The sequence below is a fragment of the Grammomys surdaster genome, unplaced genomic scaffold (assembly GCF_004785775.1).
Source record: "Grammomys surdaster isolate TR1022 unplaced genomic scaffold, NIH_TR_1.0 126086, whole genome shotgun sequence".
Taxonomy (NCBI): domain Eukaryota; kingdom Metazoa; phylum Chordata; class Mammalia; order Rodentia; family Muridae; genus Grammomys; species Grammomys surdaster.
The window spans coordinates 1,024,036-1,046,518 of NW_021620894.1; the positions used below are offsets into that span (position 1 = coordinate 1,024,036).

The 22,483-nt window shown below is 44.1% G+C and overlaps 2 protein-coding genes across 2 annotated transcripts in view; one reads left to right on the forward strand and one right to left on the reverse strand.

Annotated features, from left to right (window-relative positions):
- Positions 1-20,329, forward strand: part of Siae (sialic acid acetylesterase) — a 36,810-nt gene extending 16,481 nt beyond the window's left edge. Inside the window, exons 5-10 of the mRNA XM_028755786.1 lie at positions 1,948-2,206; positions 3,475-3,584; positions 4,153-4,286; positions 13,471-13,628; positions 15,634-15,829; positions 17,569-20,329. Of these exons, the coding sequence (XP_028611619.1) occupies positions 1,948-2,206; positions 3,475-3,584; positions 4,153-4,286; positions 13,471-13,628; positions 15,634-15,829; positions 17,569-17,844 (1,133 nt within the window). The 3' untranslated portion in view covers positions 17,845-20,329. The remainder of the gene's footprint in view (positions 1-1,947; positions 2,207-3,474; positions 3,585-4,152; positions 4,287-13,470; positions 13,629-15,633; positions 15,830-17,568) is intronic.
- A 580-nt stretch (positions 20,330-20,909) lies between these two features.
- The window catches only part of Tbrg1 (transforming growth factor beta regulator 1), a 6,926-nt gene continuing 5,352 nt past the window's right edge, over positions 20,910-22,483 (reverse strand). The window contains exons 6-7 of the mRNA XM_028755756.1: positions 21,771-21,913; positions 20,910-21,248 (exon numbers count right to left, since the gene is read on the reverse strand). Coding sequence (XP_028611589.1) covers positions 21,103-21,248; positions 21,771-21,913 — 289 coding nt within the window. The 3' untranslated portion in view covers positions 20,910-21,102. The remainder of the gene's footprint in view (positions 21,249-21,770; positions 21,914-22,483) is intronic.

Genomic DNA, 22,483 nt, shown 5'->3' on the forward strand with positions numbered 1-22,483 from the left:
TCCTTCCTCCCTCCCTCCCTCCCTCCCTCCCTCCCTTCCTTCCTTCTTTTTTTTTCCTAGACACGGTTTCTCTGTGTGGCCCTGGATGTCCAGGGACTTGCTCTGTAGACTAGGCTGGCCTCAAACTCAGAGATCCATCTGCCCGCCTTTGCTAGCAGAGTGCAGGGAATAAAGGGAATTAAAGGGGATTAGAGACAGGCACCACCATGACCACTGCTCTGGAGGCAATGTAAGCACCAGGACCCGAATTCAGAACCCCGGCACTCATTTTAAAGGCAGATGTGGCAGCATATGTCTGTCATTTCATCACAGGGGAGGCAGAGACAAAGTGATCTCTGGGAGTTACTGGCCAGTCAGCCTAGCTGAATAAATAGTGAGAGGCAATTTCAAACAAACAAACGAATGAATGAATGAATGAATGAATGAATGAGGTAGAGGATGATTGAGGAAGACACCTGACACTTACCTCCGGCTTCCACACATGTTCACATACATACTTGCACATGTTGACACACATGTGCACATGCGCACAAAGACACATACTTTACACACAAATAAATAAACAAATTCTTGTCTGTCCTCTGGTCTCCTAATTATCCTTTTTGGTTACCTTTCTCCTCTACCTACTCATCGGTAGGTCTGCCTTTAACTGGCTCCTCACACCTCACACTGGCAAGCATATATGTCCCATGCTTATATCCTAGACATTAGAGACACAGTTATGAATGAGATGAAGTCCCTCCAAATGACTTTTAACTGAGGGCTTGCTTACAGCTTCAGAGGGCTAGTCCATTATCATTTTGGCAGGGAATGTAGCCGCAGGTAGGCATGGTACTGGAGATGTAGCTCTTCTTTGTTGTCAACTCCAGCTCAAACTTGTTTGTGTCTCTTAAGACGCCGTACTTTGCCACTTATTTTACTTAGCTAATCCCTGGACCCGTTCAGGAAGCTTTAGAATTTAGGAGGAGAGACTCTTTGTGTCTCTTTCATTGCTGTATCTCAACCACTGTGTAGTTCTGGACACATAATAGGTGCTCAATCAATTCTAATTTGTCAGAAATTGATCGATTTTCTCCTATTGCACTTCTTGGGTTTGGGTCCTTTATAGGATTAAACGGAGTGCCTCATGGAGGCTTTTACATGTACTGGTTTGCATTGATCCTGTCTCTGTGTGGCTTTCCGTCTTCCCCTCCCCTCTTCAACTTCCTCTAGTATGGACAGCTCACACACACCAGCTTGTGTTGGTTCCTGGGCAATATGAACAGTTGAAAGAAATGAGACCGGTGAAAGCAAAACTGGTTATGGTTGCTGTCTCTCCCTTTTTGCTGGAATCCTCAGCACTCACGTGCCCACAATTTCATTACTTCAGCTATGGAAGTGGTCATACATCACCCAGAAGAAAACACTTCTCTCTACCTACTGGCTGTTTGCCTTAGGGGAAGGGGAGGGGATATAAGGTGGCAAAGGGACCTTACAGGTTTTGTCCCACGTATCTACTGAGGAAGACTTCATGTTCCTGGATTCCTGTGTGCCTGAGGGGTTGGGGTTTCACAAAAACCTGCTTAGAGTTTTGGATCCCTGATTATGTAAGGGGATTATTTATGTTCAGACTACGCCACAGTTGTTTCCATTTGCCTTCATGCCAGACTGAGAGCTCTTGTTTCCTCATTATGGGAAAAAGCAGTTTGAGCAACTGAAACAAAACAAACAAACAAGCAAACTGAACAGCAATCAAGGGAAACTGTCACGAACACTGTAATTTTCCCCTGTGGAAAAAGATCCTTCTCCTTAGGGGAGCTTTGGAAGTCATGCTTCATTCTGGGCTGTATCTTGTCCTTAGCCCTCATCTTAGAAAGGAGCCCACTGCTGGCTCTACTCAGGTTACAGCTCCAGTTCGTATCCTTCTGCCTTTCTCCTAACTTTCCCTCTAACTCTTTCTCTGCACAGGAAACCTGGGCCATGGAAATTTCACTTACATGTCTGCAGTATGCTGGCTCTTTGGGCGTTATCTCTATGATACTCTGCAATATCCCATTGGGCTGGTCTCCTCCAGTTGGGGTGGGACACCCATTGAAGTCTGGTCATCTAGAAGGACACTGAAAGCCTGTGGAGTCCCTGATACAAAGGTTGAAAGAGTTCGTCAGCCCACAATGAAGCCCATGAGGAATGAATGTAAAAGTGAGGAGTCCTCATGTCCTCTTAGGAGGTAAGTGCGTGCTGAGTGTTCATGTTTGTCCTGAGTGTCTGGAGTTCATTCATGCACAGGGCAAGTGTTGTTGTCATGGGCAACCACAGTCATCCAGGAACAAGTCAAGAGGGGATTATACTTGTTTAATTCAGTGACAGCAATAGCTAAGTGCTTGCTGACAGCTTTCTGTGGAGGGTACTGTTGTAGGGTCTTTATCTGCACTGGTTCCTATGGTTTTTTTTAAACATCTCCCTAAAGTGTAGATACAGCTACTAAACCACAGTTAAAGATACCAAGTCCTACAGAAGATCAGGACCTGGCTTGTGGATGGGACTAGAAAGTATAGGCCAGTCTGGCTCCAATGCCTGGCCTCCTCCTAACCACTGTGCTCTCTTTCCTCAAGAGTAAACTGCCACATAGGAAGAATGAATGTGTAAATATATATTTAAAAATATGTTAGTGTACTGAGTATGAAAGCCTGCTTGGGAAAAGCTGGGTGGGAAGTATATTTCAGAAGAGAAAGAACTAGTTAGAAAAAAGCAAACAAACAAAAAGCAAGACTATATGCAGATGGAGATGACCAGGTATGTGTGCTCTACCTTCGTGAGCACTGTCTCTCTGGGAAAGCTTCTGGGAGGAGGGAGAGTTCTTTCCTTAGTACAGTTTGGGTATTTGGATAAATACCTGAGTGAAGGTGGGATGGAGATATTAAGTTTGGAGAAAAGAAATGGCTTTTAGTAGAGTAGGAGGGGACTTAAACGAACCAAGTAGGAAAGTGGGAATTCTCATCTATAGCTACCGCAAAGATAAACGTGTATATGTATTCCTCAGAGAAGTCTGGGACCGTATCCAAAGCTAAAACAAAATTGTTTTTGACTCCATAATGCCATTGCTGGGAATTTATCTTGCAGAAAGATTAAGCATGTATACAATGGTTTAGCTGTGTGGAAAATCATCATGCCATTACTCCCCAAAGCAGCACACTTAAGCTAGTCTGTCTACTGAGTAGTAGTTAGCTGAATTTATTGCTTGTAAATCAGCCCTCCCTCTGACTTTAATGGCCTTATCTGGAAACTGGCATGGCCCACTGTGGACTCACACAGAACCGATTGCTACACTTTCCCTGAGAAGAGCCTGGTGGAATTGCAAGACTGTTTCCACATTTTCAAGTGCAACGCAACAGACTGGATTGCCTCTGGGCTGTTTCAGTGTGAGGTCTGTCCAAGTGAACCTGGATAGGCTGACTGTCATATGATTGCTGGCTTTGTTCATCTTGTTGATTTCAGGGTGGTTCCATCTCTTGATGTGGCTGGACCAGTAACACATTCCGTCCTCTGGAATGCCATGATCCACCCACTGCAAAACATGACTTTGAAAGGGGTGGTATGGTACCAGGGTAAGCGTGTCCTTTCTCCATTGGTGTCAGTTAGCTTTTGCTGTGTAACAAAGTACCCCAAAGAGTTAATGGTTTCAAAACCCAGTGAGTTTATCATTTTCTTTAGCCCTCTTTCCTCTGGGTGAGCAGGGTGGTTCTCCCATCTGTGCTGCCTCAGCTGGGGTCTCCACTTTGTCCTTGGTTACCTGCTAAATTATCTAGTGTCTAGGGGGAGGTGGACATAGGATGGCCTGTTTCTCATATTCATTTACTGGGGACAGTGTGCTGGACACTGTGATTCTCAGGTGGCCTGGCCTTTAGCAGATTGGCTCACACTTGTAGTTCATTTCCATCTCGGTGAAAGAGTTCCAGGAACATCTAGAGAGAGCCAAGCCCAAAGCCCAGGCTCTTTAGAAGCCTCCACTTGCGCCATGCTTGCTGATGCCTCTCTGTCCATCAACCTGAGGGCACGCAAGGCCACTACCTCAGGGCAAGGATGTGGGAGAAGAAAAAATGTAGGATATTTTAAAAATCCACACCAAACTCCTCTCCCAATATTGATATTTTTGTTTTGTTTTGTTGTTTTTAGGAGAGGCCAATGCAAATTATAACAGAGACCTGTACGCCTGCATGTTTCCTGCACTCATTTCAGACTGGCGCCAGACCTTCCACTATGGCTCCCAGGGTCAGACAGAGCGTTTCTTTCCATTTGGGTTTGTCCAGGTATGTGTTCAGAGGAAGGGAGTCTATGGGCACGTGCGGATGGTGTGGGCTGTGTGCATGCCTGCACAAGGATTTGTAGCTCCATGTTTGCCCTCACAGTGTGTGCTGGCTCCGAGCTGTATATTAGTTCATATGAACTTACTGATAAGGTGATTACACCTTCAAAAATGTTAATAAACGATGAATCTTTCTTATTATAAAAGCACCCCAGTTTCACTTGAAAAAAATTTAAAAGGTAAAACAAACACCCAAACAAAAGCCAAATCAAAAAAACAGTCCCGACTATTCCCACCACAAAGCTAAGACCATGGAGAACTCAAGAAAAAAAAGACTTTTGTTTGTGCATAGTTGTCTTTTCTCTCCCTATCGTATTGTAAGCCTTTTGCATGCCGATAAATATTATTCTTCAACGTGATTTGTCATGATTACCGAGTATTCTGAACTGCGGGTGCATTGTAACATATTTAAGTGAGTTCTTAATGGATGGGAACTAAGTGCTTTTTGTTATTTTGCTTTTACAAACCGTGGCACGCTATTTTCCTGACAGCACATTTCTTGTAGCTTAACTATTGCCATAAGATAAATCCCCAGAAGTGAAATTGCTGGGTCAAAAGATAAAACCCCCTCCAAGGCTTTGTCCAGTCCCCATTTTTTGTTAAAATTATGAATTTGTATAACTGTACCTTTAGCAACTGTATGTAAGAACGTGGACTATCCCATGCTGTGTAGGGTTGTGCATTTCCTAGGCTGGCTCAGACTGGTTCTGCTGTGTCATAGACCTACTAACCAACCGATCAACCAAACAAGCACATTAATTTCCCCACGTTCCCCTGACTTGCTGTTCTCCCCATACCCTCTAGAACTGACCATACTCTCTGTCTTCCAGGGATCATACATGTCCTTTGTTTGAAACAACTTTTCTCTCATACACTTTCCTAGATCTCTGCTTGGATCTTAGGATTTGTGATTGGTTCTTAGGATCTTAGGATCTCTGCTTGTATCTTAGGATTTGTGATTGGATCTTAGGATTTTGATTATTCAGTCTGGGTTAGAGCCCTTTCCTCAGATAAGGCCTTTCTTAGTAATCTCTTGTGCTCTCGTTTTGTTAATGTGTGAGTTGTATAGGTGGCTATGTTTATTGAGGTCAGGTTTATATTCCTAGTATGTAGTTGGTTAACACAAAGGATGACTTGCAATACAAAATGAAAGAACACTGTCAAGAGATGAAGCCCTGCTTCTGGTTAGAGGGAGCTAGTCAGAAGGATTGCACATTCATCCTGAGACAAAAGGAATAAATACATGGGCCAAGGTCAAAATTATATTCATGACAATGCCTAGACTTTCTAGTGGTAGTTCTGGCTTTTATGAAAAAATTTTTGTAGGAAATTACACAATTAAAGTGTTAGGAAAGGAAGGCCCAACCTTCACTGGCCACTGAATGGCCACTGTCATGGTTTAGATATTACCCTGTGAACCTCGTAGATACTTTCTTTTCACTTCCCTTTGTCTCTTGTACCTCATCTTTAAAAAAGAAAACAAAACAAAACCATACTCCTCCGCAAGAAGGCTTCTGTGTATGTGTGCCTGTGTGGTGTGTGCTTATGTGTAATTGTGTATGTATGGTGTGTTTGTATGGTGTGTGTTTGTGTGGTGTGTGTTTGCTTGTGTCTGTGTGGCGTGTGCTTATGTGTAATTGTGTATTTAGGGTCTGTGTGTATGCTGTGTGTTTGCTTCTGTTTGTATGGTGTGCGTCTGTGTGTATATCACAGCGTCCATACAGAAGTCAGAGGACAGGTGTCAGTCTTCACCTTCGTCCTTGTTTAAGACAAGGTCTCACTGCTTACCACTGCAAACACCAGGCAAGCTGCTCTACAGGCGTATGGGCTGGCTCTCCTGTGTGGGCTCCCTATTTTGTTGAAGAAATGCTGGGTCACTGACGTGTGCTACCCATCCTGGCCTTATGCAGGTTGGGTGGATCTGAACTCAAGTCTCAATGCTTTTGTGGCAAATGCTTACTGACCCGTCTCCCTGGCCACCGTGCCCTGTTTCCCAGAAAGTGTTTTTATTGCCTTTCTTTCACCTAGCATGAATTATTGATTACTTTTTTTTTATATGTACTGGTTATTTGAAGGTGATTATGTAGTTCGAATGAAAAATACGTACTTGGATACTTAAAAACATGACATATGGTCTTTTTTTTTTTTAATTTTAATTTTACAGTTTGTAGAAGTCTCTTACCTCTTAGCCTTAACTTTATTACCAACAAAAATATGCTGGTTACCTTTAATATTATCACATGTATTTGTAAGTTTGTGGATTCAAAGGGAGAATACCCAGTGTGACAACTGAAAATAGCAGTTCAAGGCCTGTGCCTGGAGTTAGACATCTGGGATTCCTGCTCTTTGAGCTGTGTGACTCTGAACAAACATCTTTCTTATTTTAAGTATTACATGACTTAACCTGTGTGAAAACATGCTGGGTGTTAGCATTTATTATTGTTAGGAAAGATGACGTACGGTGTTTGAAATAATGCAGGGGTGAGAACACAGTTAGAAATTAGGACTGGAGCCCATGGAAGAGACCAGGGCTGGTGGGACACTTAAGAGTTACTGATAGACAGGTGGCTGGAAGTATGAGGGAAGGAAGATCTGGAGGCTGGGTTTAAAAGAGAACTTGGAGGAACAGATTGAAACTTCCCTGTTATTTGTAACATCTTTTGAATGTGACCAGTTCTGTGGGTTTCTTTGTTTGGCAGTTACATATCTTCATTAGCCTTTGTATTTGTAAGAAACACCACGGGAGGTTGAACCAAGCTTTGCTGTACTTCAGATTAGGAAAAAAAAAAAACCAACCCACAAGCATTTCATTTGGGTGTGGAGTATGCTGGCGCCCCCACGTGGCCAGGGTGCAGTAGTGCCGTCGGTGGATAATGAAGAGACTTCTCAGCCAACTGCCCTTTTAAGGAAAGGACTTTGAGTTGGAGGGCTGATTGTAGCAGGTCTGTGTGTGAGCTTTAGGGTGTTTATAGTGGCTTTGTTGGTTTGATCCTGTTATGACACTTGCTGGTGACTCTGGTTCCATTTACAGTCCTTGGATTGAAAGATGGATGACTCATTAGATCTCTCTCTCTCTCTCTCTCTCTCTCTCTCTCTCTCTCTCTCTCTGTGTGTGTGTGTGTGTGTGTGTGTGTTGGTGCAGGTACATGTACTTGCATGTAGAAGGCCAGAAGACAACTTTGGGTATGGCTTGTCAGGGGCTGGCCGTCATTTTTTGCAGTGAAGTCACTTATCAGCCTGGAATTCTGTCTCAGCTTCCACGCTGCTAGAATGTGATTTCCGGTGATCAAACTTTCCATGCCAACCCTGTATTGGCTGAGCTGTCTCCTCAGCCTTATTCTTTTAGTTTTTACAAGATTCTGGTGTGAAGCACAGTTTGTCATTTCCTATGTTAAAGACAGATTTGCATGGCAGAGTCTTACCAAGAGCACTGGAATGTTCCTTTAATTCTGTGCCGTAGTCAAGGCTCCTGCTTGCCACTGTTTCAAGCTTTCTGTTTTCCTAATGTCACACTCATCACTCACGAATCGGAAAACATCCTTAAAGTTTCATCTGGCCATGTGATGATGTGAGTTATTTTCTGGGCAGCAGCATGATGAGTAAGACTGGGTAGAACAGTCTGTGTAGAACGTAACTTCTCTGATGGGGTCAGACGTTTTGAAATAGTGTCAAATGACAACTTGGATGCTGGCCAGACTGCGGTCTGACTTATTGTTAGATCATGTTTGTAAGAGAGACAGAGAGTAGGTGGATGTCTTTCATTGGCTGGAACTAGGACTGGGAAGAAGATGCTGTCTAAATCAAAGAACAGGGTGCTTGCAAGTACCAGGGAACTAAGAAAGAAAGAAATAGCAGGAAATACTGTGTCACCATAGTGGTAAGGTTTTTTTCTTCCTTTTTATTTGATCTTTTATTATGGTATACTGGTTATACATAATGGTAGGTTTCATCAGGACATTTTCTTTGTGTATATAAGCAATTTGGTCACATACCCTCCATTGCTCAGTCTCTTGTCTCCCCCTCCTGCTAATCCTGCTTCTTTCCAGGTAGCTCCTCTTCTACTTTCATGTCTTGTGTGTGTATGAGTGTGTATGTGTGTGAGTATGTGAATTAGTATGTGTGTGTCCGACCATGTGGAATCGTGGGTGAAGGTTTGTTTACAGGAGCATGGTGCCTTACCAGTAGCTACATCACTGGAGGAAATGTCTCTCCTTAGCAACTGTTAACGATATATAAATCCTCAGGGGGAGGGGGAGGGGGAGGGGAAGGGGGAGGGGCTCCATGAGCCCCTCATATTTTCATGATAGTGTTGGCAAGCACAGTCTTTTACAGCTCTTGTGCAGGTAATCATAGATGCTGTGAGTTCCAGTGTAACTCACATATAATGCAAGGGTGTGTGTATCCTTAGATACACACAGAGTGTATCATCTTAGAATTCTAACATGCTTCATTATATACATAGCTTACTCTCTCTTATGTTGTCTTTGTTCAGCCCCAGAAAACACACACACACACACACACACACACACACACACACACACACACTATCTTCTTGATGATAAAGTGAGTTATCACATTTGTCCTATTTTGTTCATTGGTTATGTCTCCCCTCTGGAATGTGATCTTGTAAAAACTTTGCAATGTTCTTGTTTTGTCCGTGTTAGAATCAGAAGTTAGTGGTCCATTCCTCTAAAGGCATACCCTTCCTTTGACTCTTACATTATTTTCTCTGCTTCTTCCTCAACGAACCCCTTTGGAGGGATTCATATTGGCATTGAATTTATGCTTGGCCTTCAACAGTCATTTGTTCTCAGTACTTGGACTAGGTAAAGGATCTTCCAAGAGCTTCTGTTCTCTGCAGGTTGAGGGGCATATCAACTTTCAGTGTGAAGTGGTTAATCCGACTTCTCACTGTATAGAGTCTAGAGCACTTACCTCGACTGATCCATCCCTAGCCAAAGACTCTCCCTTGCCTTGTTGTCTCCTATCAGAGCCTTCCTTCTTGCTTCTACCTTGACTCTTCCTCTTTAGGACATTATCAATGTATCAGTCAAGGTTCCAGTGTGCCCCACCCCAATTGAGTAGCAACTGATGCTAACAAGGCTTTGTTCCCATCACCCTCTGACCTTACTTCCCAACACTCTCTGCCTATTTCATTTAACTCATTTTACTGGCTGCCTGATTTTTTTCCCCTTAAGTACACTTTCCTCCTAGTAGGCCCCTTCTCTTAAAGATTCTTTCACCTCCTTACCAGCACCATGGCCTGGGGACCAATTCTTCAATATGTGCATTTTTGTGGATATTCAAATTCCACACTTTAAATTCTTTAATTCTTTTTCTCCTACCTGCAAAGTGTTTATTTTCTATTGCTACATGGTACTATATTTAACAGCTTGAAACCATCCAACATATATTTATTTATTATCTCTCAACTCCCATGAGTGTGGTGTGATCTGGGACACAGATGGCTTAGCTACATTCTCTGCTTGTGGTTACAGAAATGGTGTCTGGCAGAGTTAGAGTCTCTGAGACTTTGGGGTTCTTGTCTAGGTTTCATGATTGTTGGCAAAGTTAATTTTCTTGAAGCTGCTATAGGACCTATGGCAGTCAGATTTCTGAAGGGCAGCAGGGCCACTCCATGGCTCCAGACCGTCTCTGAAGGGCACCCCTGACTTGGTCAGGCTCACCAAGCTTCCCTCCCTTTTGGTGATCTTGAAGCCAACTGGTTAGCAATGTTACATCTGCAAATGCATTCTTTGCCATGTGACAGGATGTAATCATAGGAGTAACATCCTATTACCATAGTGTGTTGGTGAGAAGCAAGCTACAGGTCTCCACCACAAAGGATATAATATCATATAAGGATATAAGGGTCACATAAGTGTCAGAGTGTATCATCTTAGTATCTACATAGCTTGCTTTCTCTGTTGATGTCTTTGTTCAGCCCTGGAACTCTCTCTCTTTTCTATAATATATATGTCATATGTGTTAAAATAGATATACCATATATTTTTCAGCATACCTATTATTTTTCTTGATAATAAAGTAAATTACCACATTTTTCTTATTTTGTTCATTAGTCATGTCTCTCCTCTGGAACATGATCTTGTAAAAAATTTGCATTTTTTTGTTTTGTTTTGTTCTGTTTCCTACTCTATCTTCTTGGTGAGGTTGGTGCCTGCATCAAGTAAACATTTGTTAAGAGAATGAATGCATGGACTGATGCTACACCAGCTGTTGATCCTTCACAGGCTCTTTTTGGAACAATATTTTCCGAACGTTCTGGTTGTCTTTGGTGAGTTGCCCTAGGTCCCCAAAAGTTAATCCAAATGTTCCAGATTCTAAGCTATGTCCTTAGTGCTTTCTCTTGAGCCCTTTGTCAAGTTGGCTCTCTGGTCCTGTTGGTTTGTTTCATTTCTGAGCATCTCATTCCCATTATTACCTCACTAGAAAGGTCTGGCTTGGGTGCTTGCATCTGTCTGTCTGTCTGTCTGTCTGTCCGTCTGTCTATGTCTAAAAATATTAAGCCTTTTGCCACCATAATGAGTTCCTGAGACAAGTCAACTAAACAGGAGGATGGCTTGTTTTGCTCAGATTGCAGTCTGTAACTAGTTGGTCCCATTGTCATCATTGTGGGGGTATGTGTCAGAGAAGCCTTTTCACTTTATGGTACCTGAGGTTGGGGGCAAGACACTGGCACCTTAGTATCCACCTTGAAATCAACTTCCCAGTGACCTAACTTCCTCCTAGTAGGTCCCATCTCTTAAAGATTCTTTCACCTCCTTACCAGCACCGTGGACTGGGGACCAGTTCTTCAATATGTGTATTTTTGTGGATATTCAAATTCTAAGCTAGGTAACAACATCACAACGCTTCATGGGCGGTCATTTTCTCTGTCCAGTCACCATGCTGTCTTTACAACTTACCTTTACTATGTCAGCAGTTTCAGTGGCACTCATTGAACTGAGATTCTTTTAAGGCTGGCCATTTTAAAGTTTTCAGCTGAGCCACAGGACTCCGTAGCCATGACACACTCAGTGGCTCCCACCATTCACACAATCAAACAGCAACAGTGTTCACACACTTGGCCGGCTGTTTTTCCAATTTCGAACTTTCGTCACAACCCCCGCCCCCCCCCCCCCCCCGGGGTAGAGTGCACCTTCTCTCAGAAACAGCAGTTCTTCTTTAAGAATTGCTTCTCAAACAGTTCTTCTTTGTCCAAGCAGGGCTCCTTGGATAGCTTCTCATATGGTTTTTTGCCTGTTTTTTTGTTTGTTTTTAAAATTTCTAAATATATTATGAGGGATGCCCTTGTATAATAGTGACTGCTGTCTATTTGACATGCATATACTCAAATTGCTGTACCTCCACTTTAGCTTTCAATCCATACCATTTTATGTGCTTACAAATTGATTTTGTTAGGCTCAGATCTGTCCAGCAGAACGTTACAGCTTTGTAAGCACTCATAGCAGTTGCTGTGACACAGACCACTTCCAAATTCCATGGCTCAGAATATTCTTTATGTTATAGTCTACATACCAGAGGAACTGGGGGTTGGGTGATCTTGTTTAGACCTACCAGGGCCCCTTAAGAACCCTGGGGGGCTTAGTCGGAACTCAGCTCCAGATGAAGCGGAACTGGGCTTGTTAGAGGACAGTTCCGTTCTACAGCTGTCCTAATTAGAGTTTCTATTGCCGCGATGAAACACCATGACAAAAACAAAGCAAGTTGGTGAGGTAAAGGTGTATCTGGTTTACACTTCCAGACTTCATAGTCCATCAGTGGAGGAAGTCAGGATAGGCACTGATACAGAGTCCATGGAGGGGTGCTGCTTACTGGCTTGCTCGGCCTGTTTCCTTATAGAACCCAGGGCCACCGGCCCAGGAAAGGCACCACCCACCATGAGCTGGGCCCTCCTCCACTGATCACTAATTGAGAAAATGCCTTACAGCTGGATCTCATGGAGGCATTTCCTCAACTGAGGCTACTTCCTCTGATGGTGATAGCTTGTCTCAACACACAAAACCAGCTGGTACAACAGTCTTCATCCCTGTCTAGAGAGCAGTAGGCTAGCCCAGTCACCTTCCTCTGTTGGTGCCAACAGAAGTACAAGACACAAGTAGAACCAGCACAGGCTAGGCACAGACATACTAAGTTCAGCTTCCAAAAAGGCCAAAGCAAGCCCCATAGTTGAACTCAGAATCAGTGGGTGGATAGTAGGAAGAACTGCAGTCACGTTCAAGAGGTGTGGATATAAGGAGTGAAGATATGAGTCTTTTTGAGACTTGCCACATACAGAGTGGACTTCTTTGCTTCTCTGCAGTGTCCAGCCCTCTGCTGCACACCCATCTCTCAGCTCCCTATTGCTTTGTAGCAAATTACCCTAGATCAGTACCTTACAATGTAATCTACTTACAGTCCATGGCTGGCTCGTCTGTCCTGTGTGTTGTGAGACTTGCTTGTGTGGTCATAATTTTTCTTCTTTCTTCTTTCCTTCCTTTCTTCCTCCCTTCCTTCCTTTTTTCTTTTTTGAGACAGAGTTTTTTTTTGTGTAGCTTTGGCTATCCTAGAACTCACCTTGAAGACCAGGCTGGCCTCAATCTCAGAGTTCTGATTGCCTCTGCCTCCTAAATCCTAGATTAAAGGTATGTGCCACCACTGCCTGGCCGTGTGGCCATAATTTGACTATAGGATCTAGAATGAACACGATTGTCCCCCTTAGCTGGTATTTCTAGCTATCTCCATAAGCTGTCCAAGGTTTCCTCTCTTTAAAATTTCTCAAACAGAGTAGCTGGACATTTTTTCCCCCTCTCATGGCCAATACATGATTTCAAGAGCATGAAGCCAGAAGCAAAGGACTCTGGGAAAAGACTTGAAGCTGCATAAGAGTCTTGCCACACTCAGCAAACCACAGGGCCAGCCTGGACTGAGTGGGAGGCAAAATAAGCCTCCGAGTACATTCATTGTAAAAGGCCATGTGGTTGTTGGAGTCTACCCTGAATAACGTGAGATGCTCAGAAAATACTTGAATAAATGTTTGGACACGCAGTGAAGCAGAAGCAAAGTGCCGATGAGAAGCATCCAGGGTTCCAAGGCAATAAAAATGACAGCATCTTTCTTCTTTTTAGCTGTCTTCATACATTTTAAAGAACTCATCAGATCCTGGATTTCCAGAGATCCGCTGGCATCAGACAGCAGACTTTGGCTTTGTCCCCAACCTGAAGATGCCCAACACTTTCATGGCTGTCGCTATGGATCTCTGTGATAGAGACTCACCTTTTGGGAGGTATGGTTGCCTCTTCAGCTGTGGGTTACCTGGGAATGCTCTTGCCTGGAGTCTTTCCCTGTGATGTTTTCTTGTAACGGGATGGATTAGACTATGGGTTGGAGCTTAGATGTCATCTATGTTAGGATATTCTGCAGTAACCCAAATCAAAGCATAACTCTCCCACCCTGCCATCCCTCCTCACAGGAACCCTGACCAGTCAACCAAACAAAGCCCCCTTTGCACTTCCCTTAGAGCTTTGATACAACAAAGCCAGTCATGTTTACACTCCATCAAAGCAGGTCAATGGAGACTTTGCTTATAGATCCAGACTAAACATCTCCAGAGAGTTGAGATGTAGCTCATTAGCTCCTAGTTCAAGCCCTAGTACCAACACTAAAAAGCGAGTCTCCAAGTTTATCTTCCTTCTATCATATCTTATAAGTCTTATCTTGGCAAATAAGTGCTGCCATCCAGAAGCTACATAAATTAGTGAAGGTTTCTACATTGTTACAAACCACCATGACCAAAAGCTACGTGGAAAAGAGTTGATTTCAGCATACAGTTCTTATATTTTTGGCTGTGAGCCTGGCCTTCAATGGCTGAGCTGTCTCTCCAGTCCCAGCATACAGTTCTACATCACACTCCATCCTCAAAGGGAGTTAGGAGGGAAACGTAGGCAGGATAGGAACCTAAGGGCAGAAGCTGATGCCCTTGCTGCTTATTGGTTTGTTCCCCATGGCTTGCTTAGCTTGCTTTCGTATAGAACCCAGGACCACCAGCCCAGGGGTGGCTGGCTCCACCCACACTGGGTTGGGCCCTCCCACATCAATCATTAACCAAGAAAATGCATTACTGGCTTTCCCACAGGCCAATCAGGTGAGAGCATTTTCCCAATCGAGGTTCTCTTTTCCAAAATGACTTAAGCTGTGTCAAGACAACCTAGGTGGCTAGCCAGCATACCACACAGGTCACTTGCTTACACTAAGCTAAACATGAATGCAAGCACCTCCAGTGAGAGGAGGCCATGGGATTCTAACGTGGACTCAGGAAGGGTGGCATTTTCGTTGTCCGTTCCAATGAACAGTGCTGTAGGAGTCAAGATTTCAGATGTGAAATGGAGCCTCATACATTACCATTCGATTATTCAAGGAGCTTGATAAGATTTATTGAACAAATAAAGGCAGACAGACCCAAAGGAAGACCATCCCAGCATAGATGGCATACACAGTATGTCTAACAGTCCTGTCCACGCCCTTATACTCCGTCCTTCTCACTCCTTTTCCGTCTAGCCCTCTGTTGCTCTAAGGTTCTAAACCCACTGAAGGTCAGAGCTTCATCTGTTAGCATTTACCACTGTTCTTACGGTCACTAGCCACTGATCATTGATTTCAGCGAACTTCATCCTTTGTTTCCTCTTCTCTTTCTCCTCCTTCCTCTTTTCTTTCTTTGACTCCGCCTCCCCCCAGTTGACTCCGCCTCCCCCAGTTGACTCCGCCTCCCCCACCCCCCTGGGCCGCCGGCCCCCTTTTTCCTTTAGCATTTTGAGACAGGATCCCACTGTGTTGACTGTGTTGACTGGCCTTGAACTTGTGATCTTTCTGCCTCTGCCTCACAAGTGCTGTGATTACAGGCATGTGCCACCACACCCAGAAATTCTTTCCTCCCCTTCCTCCGCCTTTTCCTTTAAAAAAAAAAAAATAAATGAAAGATTTTAGGGGCTGGAGAGATGTCTCAGTGGCTAGGAACATTTGCTATTCTTCCAGAGGCCCTCAGTTTGGTTCCCAGAACCTGGATGGTGGCTTCTGACTGTCTGCATCTCTACTTCCAGAAGATCTGACACCCTCTCTTGGCCACCATATATGCATGTGTTGCACAGACATACATGCAGGCAACACTTTCATACACATAAAAATCAGTACATCTTTGAAGAATTATGTATTTTATCCTTGAGTGCTCCGGGTGCTCTCCTTTGTAATATGTGGTCACTGTGAGCCACCAGTCACTTGTTTTTTTTGCTCTGTAGCATCCACCCTCGAGACAAACAGACTGTGGCCTATCGCCTGCACTTGGGTGCTCGAGCTGTGGCGTATGGTGAGAAAAATTTGACCTTTCAAGGACCACTACCTAAGAAGATAGAACTCTTGGCTCACAGTAGCCTGCTCTACCTCACGTATGACCAGGAAATCCAGGTGCAAAGGCACGATAACAAGACATTTGAGGTGAGACTAGCAGGGGGAAGAGAAGGGTTAATCTCTGTGGTACTGAGGTTCTTTCCATCACTGCAGTGTGGTGAAGCTGGTTGGCTGGGGTGGTGGCGAGCTCATCTCTGAGGGCCAAATACGTAACTACCGATCATTTGTTTGCACACAAGTTTGACAGTGCAACCAAGGAAGAGAAAATTACTGTTCTATTTATTATTAGCCCCTAATAAACCATATCTCTTTTCTGTTTCCTTTCTCAGGCCAGCCACCTTGGTTCAGAGAATGGCCTCATTCATCCTTTGTCTGTTAAACTGTCATTGCTCTAAAGTAATCTTCTAAACCTTGGTTGTCTCCTTTGTTGCACTGTGCTAAAACCAGAAATTCTTTCGTTTGTTTGTTTGTTTTGTTTTGTTTTGTTTTGTTTTGTTTTTAGAGACAGGGTTTCTCTGTGTAGCCCTGGCTGTCCTGGAACTCACTCTGTAGACCAGGCTGGCCTCGAACTCAGAAATCCGCCTGCCTCTGCCTCCCAAGTGCTGGGATTAAAGGCATGCGCCACCACCGCCCGGCTAAAACCAGAAATTCTTAAAGGACATTCTTTTAAAGATTTATTTATTATGTGTACAGTGTTCATGTATCCTGCAGGCCAGAAGATCTCATTATAGATGGTTGTGAGCCACTATGTGGTTGCTGGGAATTGAACTCAGGACCTCCAGAAGAACAGACAGTGTGCTCTTAACCTCTGAGCCATTAATTCTTAAGAGTTTAGCATCTCCTTTGAAAAGCTTAAGTTTGGTGATTAGGATGAGTTGATGTGGCAAGTCTGCTTCCTGCCATTACCCAGCCGGGGTCACTACTGCGGAACTGGGGCCGCTTATTAAAGACATGGATAGAATCTTTGATAATTGAAGGTAGACATTCCTAAATGGGGGTGTCTTTGGGAAACCTGAGGCCACCGGGCTAGATGATTTGTGGAAAGAGGACACTGTAGCAGATGCCACAATAGTGACAGACAATCCTCATGCAGGCGTTTAGGGCTGAGGAGTGTGTGCATGGACACCTCGTCAGTGTCTGTCCTCTGGTTCCTTCCACACGGGCTTAAGGTGAATTTAGAGACAGTCAAGAAGGGTCTACTATACTCTCCTCTTTGTTAGCTGATGGCCTGTCTTTTACCTGGCCCTGGACCACAGTTGAGGTTAGGACAGAATTTAGTCTTTGGGTCCTGGATAATGTGTCTTCTCTGGATTGCTTGCTTTCTAAGGGTTCAGTGGCCATGGCTGCTTGGTGTCCTTCTCTTACTGAGTACCTCCCTCCTCTGGGAGTGCTAGAGGGCCACAGCTGGCTTTGCTGTCTGGAGGGAGGGACCACTAGAGAAATGTTCAGGATACATTTCTCTATCTCTGAATACTTCACTAATTTTCCTTGTCTCCTTCCGTAAGTTAGTATTTGCTCTAATTGATTTTAATTATTAAACCACTTGAGTGTAACAATTCCTTTCTGGTGCTGGGATCAAACCCAGCACCTTATACATGCTGGGCATGCTCTCTTCCATGCTCTATCTTTAGCCTACCTGGACATTTATTATTAACTTGTGGCTCTGTCAACCAGACCCAGTCTGGTACAGGGTCTTCTCTAATTAGGAAACTGGTCTTTGGCTCAGAGCGGCCTCGTTCTCTCCCCTCTCTGGTATATCTGAAAGAGCAGTTTCCAGAGTTTTGGTACAATCTTCTAACTTGCTTGGCCTTTGTTTTTCTTGTTAGATCTCCTGTTGCAGTGACCATCAGTGCAAATGGCTTCCAGCTCCCGTGGACACTTTCTCCACCCAGACCCTGATCTTGGGTCTTAATGCCTGTCTTGGCACCGTGGTTGCTGTTCGCTATGCCTGGGCCACGTGGCCCTGTGAATATAAGCAATGTGGCGTTTACCACACCAGCAGCATCCTGCCAGCCCCTCCCTTTATTGCTCACATTACACACAGGGTATCTGAGGACATCTGGAGTAGTGATCACTCTTCTGAACGAGGGCAGGTCCTTTAGATTGGGTATGCAGGACTTTCAATGACGACTGCTCCTGCATTCCGACATAAGCACTGGCTCACAGATACTTGAAATGCTCCTCTGCCCCTGAGTTAGCCTAAGCCTCTGTGCTGGTCTAATTCTGAACTATATCACTGGGCCTTGCTAGTGTTCACTTCCTTGGTGTTAGTGGGAGTGAAATGCCCTATTCTTGCCCTTCTTCCAGAACTGTGGACTCTCAGACTGGCAAGAGACTTTTAAAGGCTGTAGAGGCTGGTCCTCTGTGTGTTCTTTACAACCCCCTGAAAACAGCCATGGAAGTTTCCATGTTTCCTTCTGTGGAGCTGAAATATTTCTCTAACAAACCTTACTACACCATGACAAGTCTTTCAGGTCACCTTAGACAGACCGCATTAGGCTCTCCAAAACTGTTTTCAGCCTAAGTCTTACTCTAAAGGGAATCTTTGCATATTGGCCACTGCTAAGGAGCGGCCCTAAGGAATAGAGAGCCCATGGCAGGTTCTCAGGCAAAGGGTGGGGAAATCACAGGCACAGGGATACAAGGAAGTAGGTACGCTTGGGGCAAATGACATCCTTAAATGTAAGTCTTAGGTCTCTGAGGTAAAGGTTCAACTATGGCTAATCCCCACTGAAGGAAGAAGTCAGACTGAACGGAAAGTTACAGGATACCTTCTAGAGCAACAGTGGAGGTGAGCCAAAGGTCATGATACCGTTTGCCGTTTGGTTAAAGACAGCCACCAGCTCAGAAAAGTGCACCTATTAGAAACTGGAAGTAAGTCCAGCATGGTGGCGCACACTGATCCCAGCACTCAGGAGGCAGAGGTGAGCTGGTTTACAGAATGAGTTCTAGGACAGCCAGTTACCTAGAAAAACACTGTCTTGATCCTCTTCCCCACCCTCCACATAAAAAGAAACGGGGAATAAAAGTATTAATAACTAGTGATGTGTCCATATAGCCAGTCAATTGTTAGGGACAGACTTACACCGTGCCATTGAGGCATGGGGAAAGGAGTCTAACTGTCACCTATGCACAGCTCTTTTGTTCTCTGAAGTGAGAAAGTGAGAACTGTAGCAATGAGGATTTCCCACCATTCTCTGGGGCTCTGGGGCCATTAGAAACAGCAAGAGAGATGTGTCAGGAGTTTATCTGGTTAAAAACAAAGAAAGAAACCAAAACCAAAATATTCTGCAGAGGCCTTTGATCTCTGAGGATTTCTAGCTGGCATTTATTGTCTAATGCTCTCTCTCTTCGTCTGGCCCCGTGAGAACACAAATCTAGTAACCAACGGTTCCCCAGAAAAAGTAAAATCTACCTGCTTGTCCTGCCAAGCCCTGGTGTTAGTCACACTAAACAAGAGTAGTGAAGAACCGCAAGTCCACGGTCTTCTCACACACACTAGTTGGCACATACAGTAGATACTTTGTGTTATGTATAGTACATGCGGTAACGAAGTCATGTATGAGTCAAATTCTTAGAGGTTGAATAGTTTAAAACATTGTGTAGGGATTGTGTGTTTCTCCAAATGGAGAGAATTCTTAACTGTTTGAAAATTAATCACTGACTAGCAAGAGGGTAAGAACCGGCCCTGAATCATCACTGAAGGAGAAGCACTGCCGGGCTGAACTTTGTCATGGCTTGTTCTGTTTCCTTATAGGATATGTGAACAATATACATACTATAGTTGAAAGCAACCTTCCCATAGCTGATGTATTTTAGTAGGATGTGAATTTTACTTTGAAAAGATGTAGGTGTTGACTCCTTAATTTTTTTTTTTTTTTAAATTTTTTTTCTGAGACTATATAGCTCTGGCTGTCCCGGAACTCACTATGTGGACCAGGCTGGCCTTGAACTCAGCTTCCTCTACCTCCAAAGTACTCAGATTAAAGTCACGGGCCACTGCACCCACCAATTTCATAAATGTATGCAGTTAGTGGACTCAGGTTTTGTGGTTCAAAAGCTGTGAACCTGTTATAATCCGCTGGGTTGTACATCAGTGCACCACATCACTTGGCTGTTCACAGCTGCACATTTACCAGGAAGAGGCGAGGACACAGGAGAATGGTGCTCCAAACCGGTTTGTGTCAGTTTATTAGAGCATCATCCTTTTATCTTATAAAAATACTGGCCCACTGGACTACAACCTGAATAAAGGATCAACTAGGAGTTTCATTTTAGGCCAGGCCTACAGGTGTTGCACACTTTTATTCCAAGCAATGGAAAGGCAGGTAGATCTGTGAGTTCAAAGCCAGCTGAGATCAGAAGTGAGAACCTGTTTCCAAAGACGTTTTTTTTTTCACAAGCCCTCCCCCACCCCACCCCCACCCTTCAATGGCACATGTGGGGTCTAAAAAGTCCAACTGTGTCCAACTGAAGTGACAATGAGTCTATATGGAGGAAGGGAAAGATCCTCAAATATGTCATATCTGAACATGTGCTAACACTGGATGAAAGTGCACGCTTTAATAAAAAATTGAGTAAAGATGACTTTATCTCTTCAAAAGGGCGCCAAGTTTGACAAAAAAAGATAAATATATGAGTTCCTAATTTGGGAAGAAGCAGAGAACTTGTTCTAATGATATAAGAAAATACAGCTGGGGCCTGGGTTGCTGGGCTGGTGATCTGATATTCCTAACTAGGATCAGAATCAAGTCTATTGACTTTTCAGCACCTGTGTATGTCGTGAATCAGCAGCTGCCACGGACTCAATCTGTTAATCCTAAACCCTCTGTGATGTTACAGTTACGACCTCAGGGAGGAGAGCAGGTCAGAATGGATCTGCCTAGAATCACTTCCCTTATAAAAGGGTCCCAAGAGCTCCCTTCCACCACGCAGTCATAGCAAGACAGCAATCTGAGAACCAGGGGCCAAGCTATCACCAGACATCTTGAACTTTGACTTCCTGGGCCCCCAAACTCTGAGAGATAAATTCGCTGTTATATAATCTACCTAGTTTATTATATTTTGTTATAGCAGCCCAACAGACTAAGTGCCTTTATAAAGACTTAAGTTCATCTCAGGGAGAGCTGAACAAGAATGATCCTGACTACAAGAAGACACAAATAAGTGGAACTGCCAAGATATATTTATTACTAAAAATAAAAGCAACTGAGGTTTACCCTGGGGCGCACTGTCAGCACAGAAACATCCATGATTAAACGTGTATCTTCTCTGTTTCTGGGCTGCTGCCTTCTTCCACAGAGTGAGTTTTAGTAAAACTCACAGTGAGGAGAAGGAAGTGGGCTCCACCTCTTTCCTGTTCAATCCGAGGACTGCATTGGGCTACACTGGGATGGAGACTTCAGGTCCTGCAGGTCAGTGTCAACCAAGGGTTCATGAGTCAGGAACTCTGGCTGGTAAGATGACACAAAGGCCTCATGCTGAAGCTCGGGGAGATCCAGGGAGCCTGGAAGAAAGGATTCTTTAACTGAACTGTTGTCTGGGAATCTCAGGCCTGTTTTGCTGGGATGCATACACAGCCTCTTAATTCCTTACGCCTGTAAAGGCCAACCCTGTTTTGCTCTTGGTTGGTAAAATAAGCAAACAGCTATTTACTTTAACAATGAAAAAACAAATAGCTGTGGTGATTTGTCATAGACACAAATCCTGCATGACCCTAATATTCCTGAGCCCCTGATCACTTTCCATTTATAAGATAATACAGACACCACAGGTAGGGCCAAAGCCACCACTGACCTCTGACTTCACCTTAAGTCAAACCCTCCCAGAATCCACTAAGTCTCGCTTAAGCTACGGAAGGAGGCACTGAAGTTTCTCAGCATGTTCTGTGAGTAACATGGGGGCTCCAGGCTGGCTTTAGATCTCCCTTACTCCAGTCTATGGCTGGCTCAGTTAATACCCGGCAATGTGTGCTGAGGATGCAGAAGGCTAAAGACGGTCTGTTTTCAAAGCAGAGAGGCAAAGATACCTGGCAGAATAGAACCATCATGGTCGTCATCAAACGTCTGTGTCTGAAAGGGTTCAAGGCTCATAGCTCCATCGCTCTCTGGGAGTTCCTGAGAGAGCTGCCCCTTCCTGGGTTTGCACGCATCAAATTTCACCCACTGGTAACTGTAGACCAAAAGGCATCATTCTTGACAGCTGTTTGTTAGTCCATAACAATCCTTTCTATCAAAGGGATCGAGTTATTATTATTTTTAATTAGGTCTTCTCTGCTATATACCCAAGAAACATCACCTAAGAAAAACAACCCAAGCAAACTTGAGCAGGGCAGCCTCTGATGACAGACAACAGTGTTCCACACGGTACACACAGAAAATGGCGTAAGCTGAGCAGCCTTAACTTGAGAATTCAAAATACCCCAAAACATTCTTAGCAACTATGAAAAGCAGTAGGTGTGAAATTCTATGCCTCACAGATCATGGTCACAGTTAAAATGCAAGTACACTGAAAATACTGTATAAAAACTATATCCAGGGTATATGTGTAATGTGTATGTCTGGATTTCTTAGAATTTTTATCTCAAGACCAGGCTGGCCCTGAATTCAGAGCTCCACCTGCCTCTGCCTCTGGAGTGGGAATTGAAGGCACGCACTACCATGCCTGGGCCACCATATCGAGTATTTAGAAGCCCACAACCAATAAAGCACATCTGGAGCACTTCTCATCTCAGGCATTCTG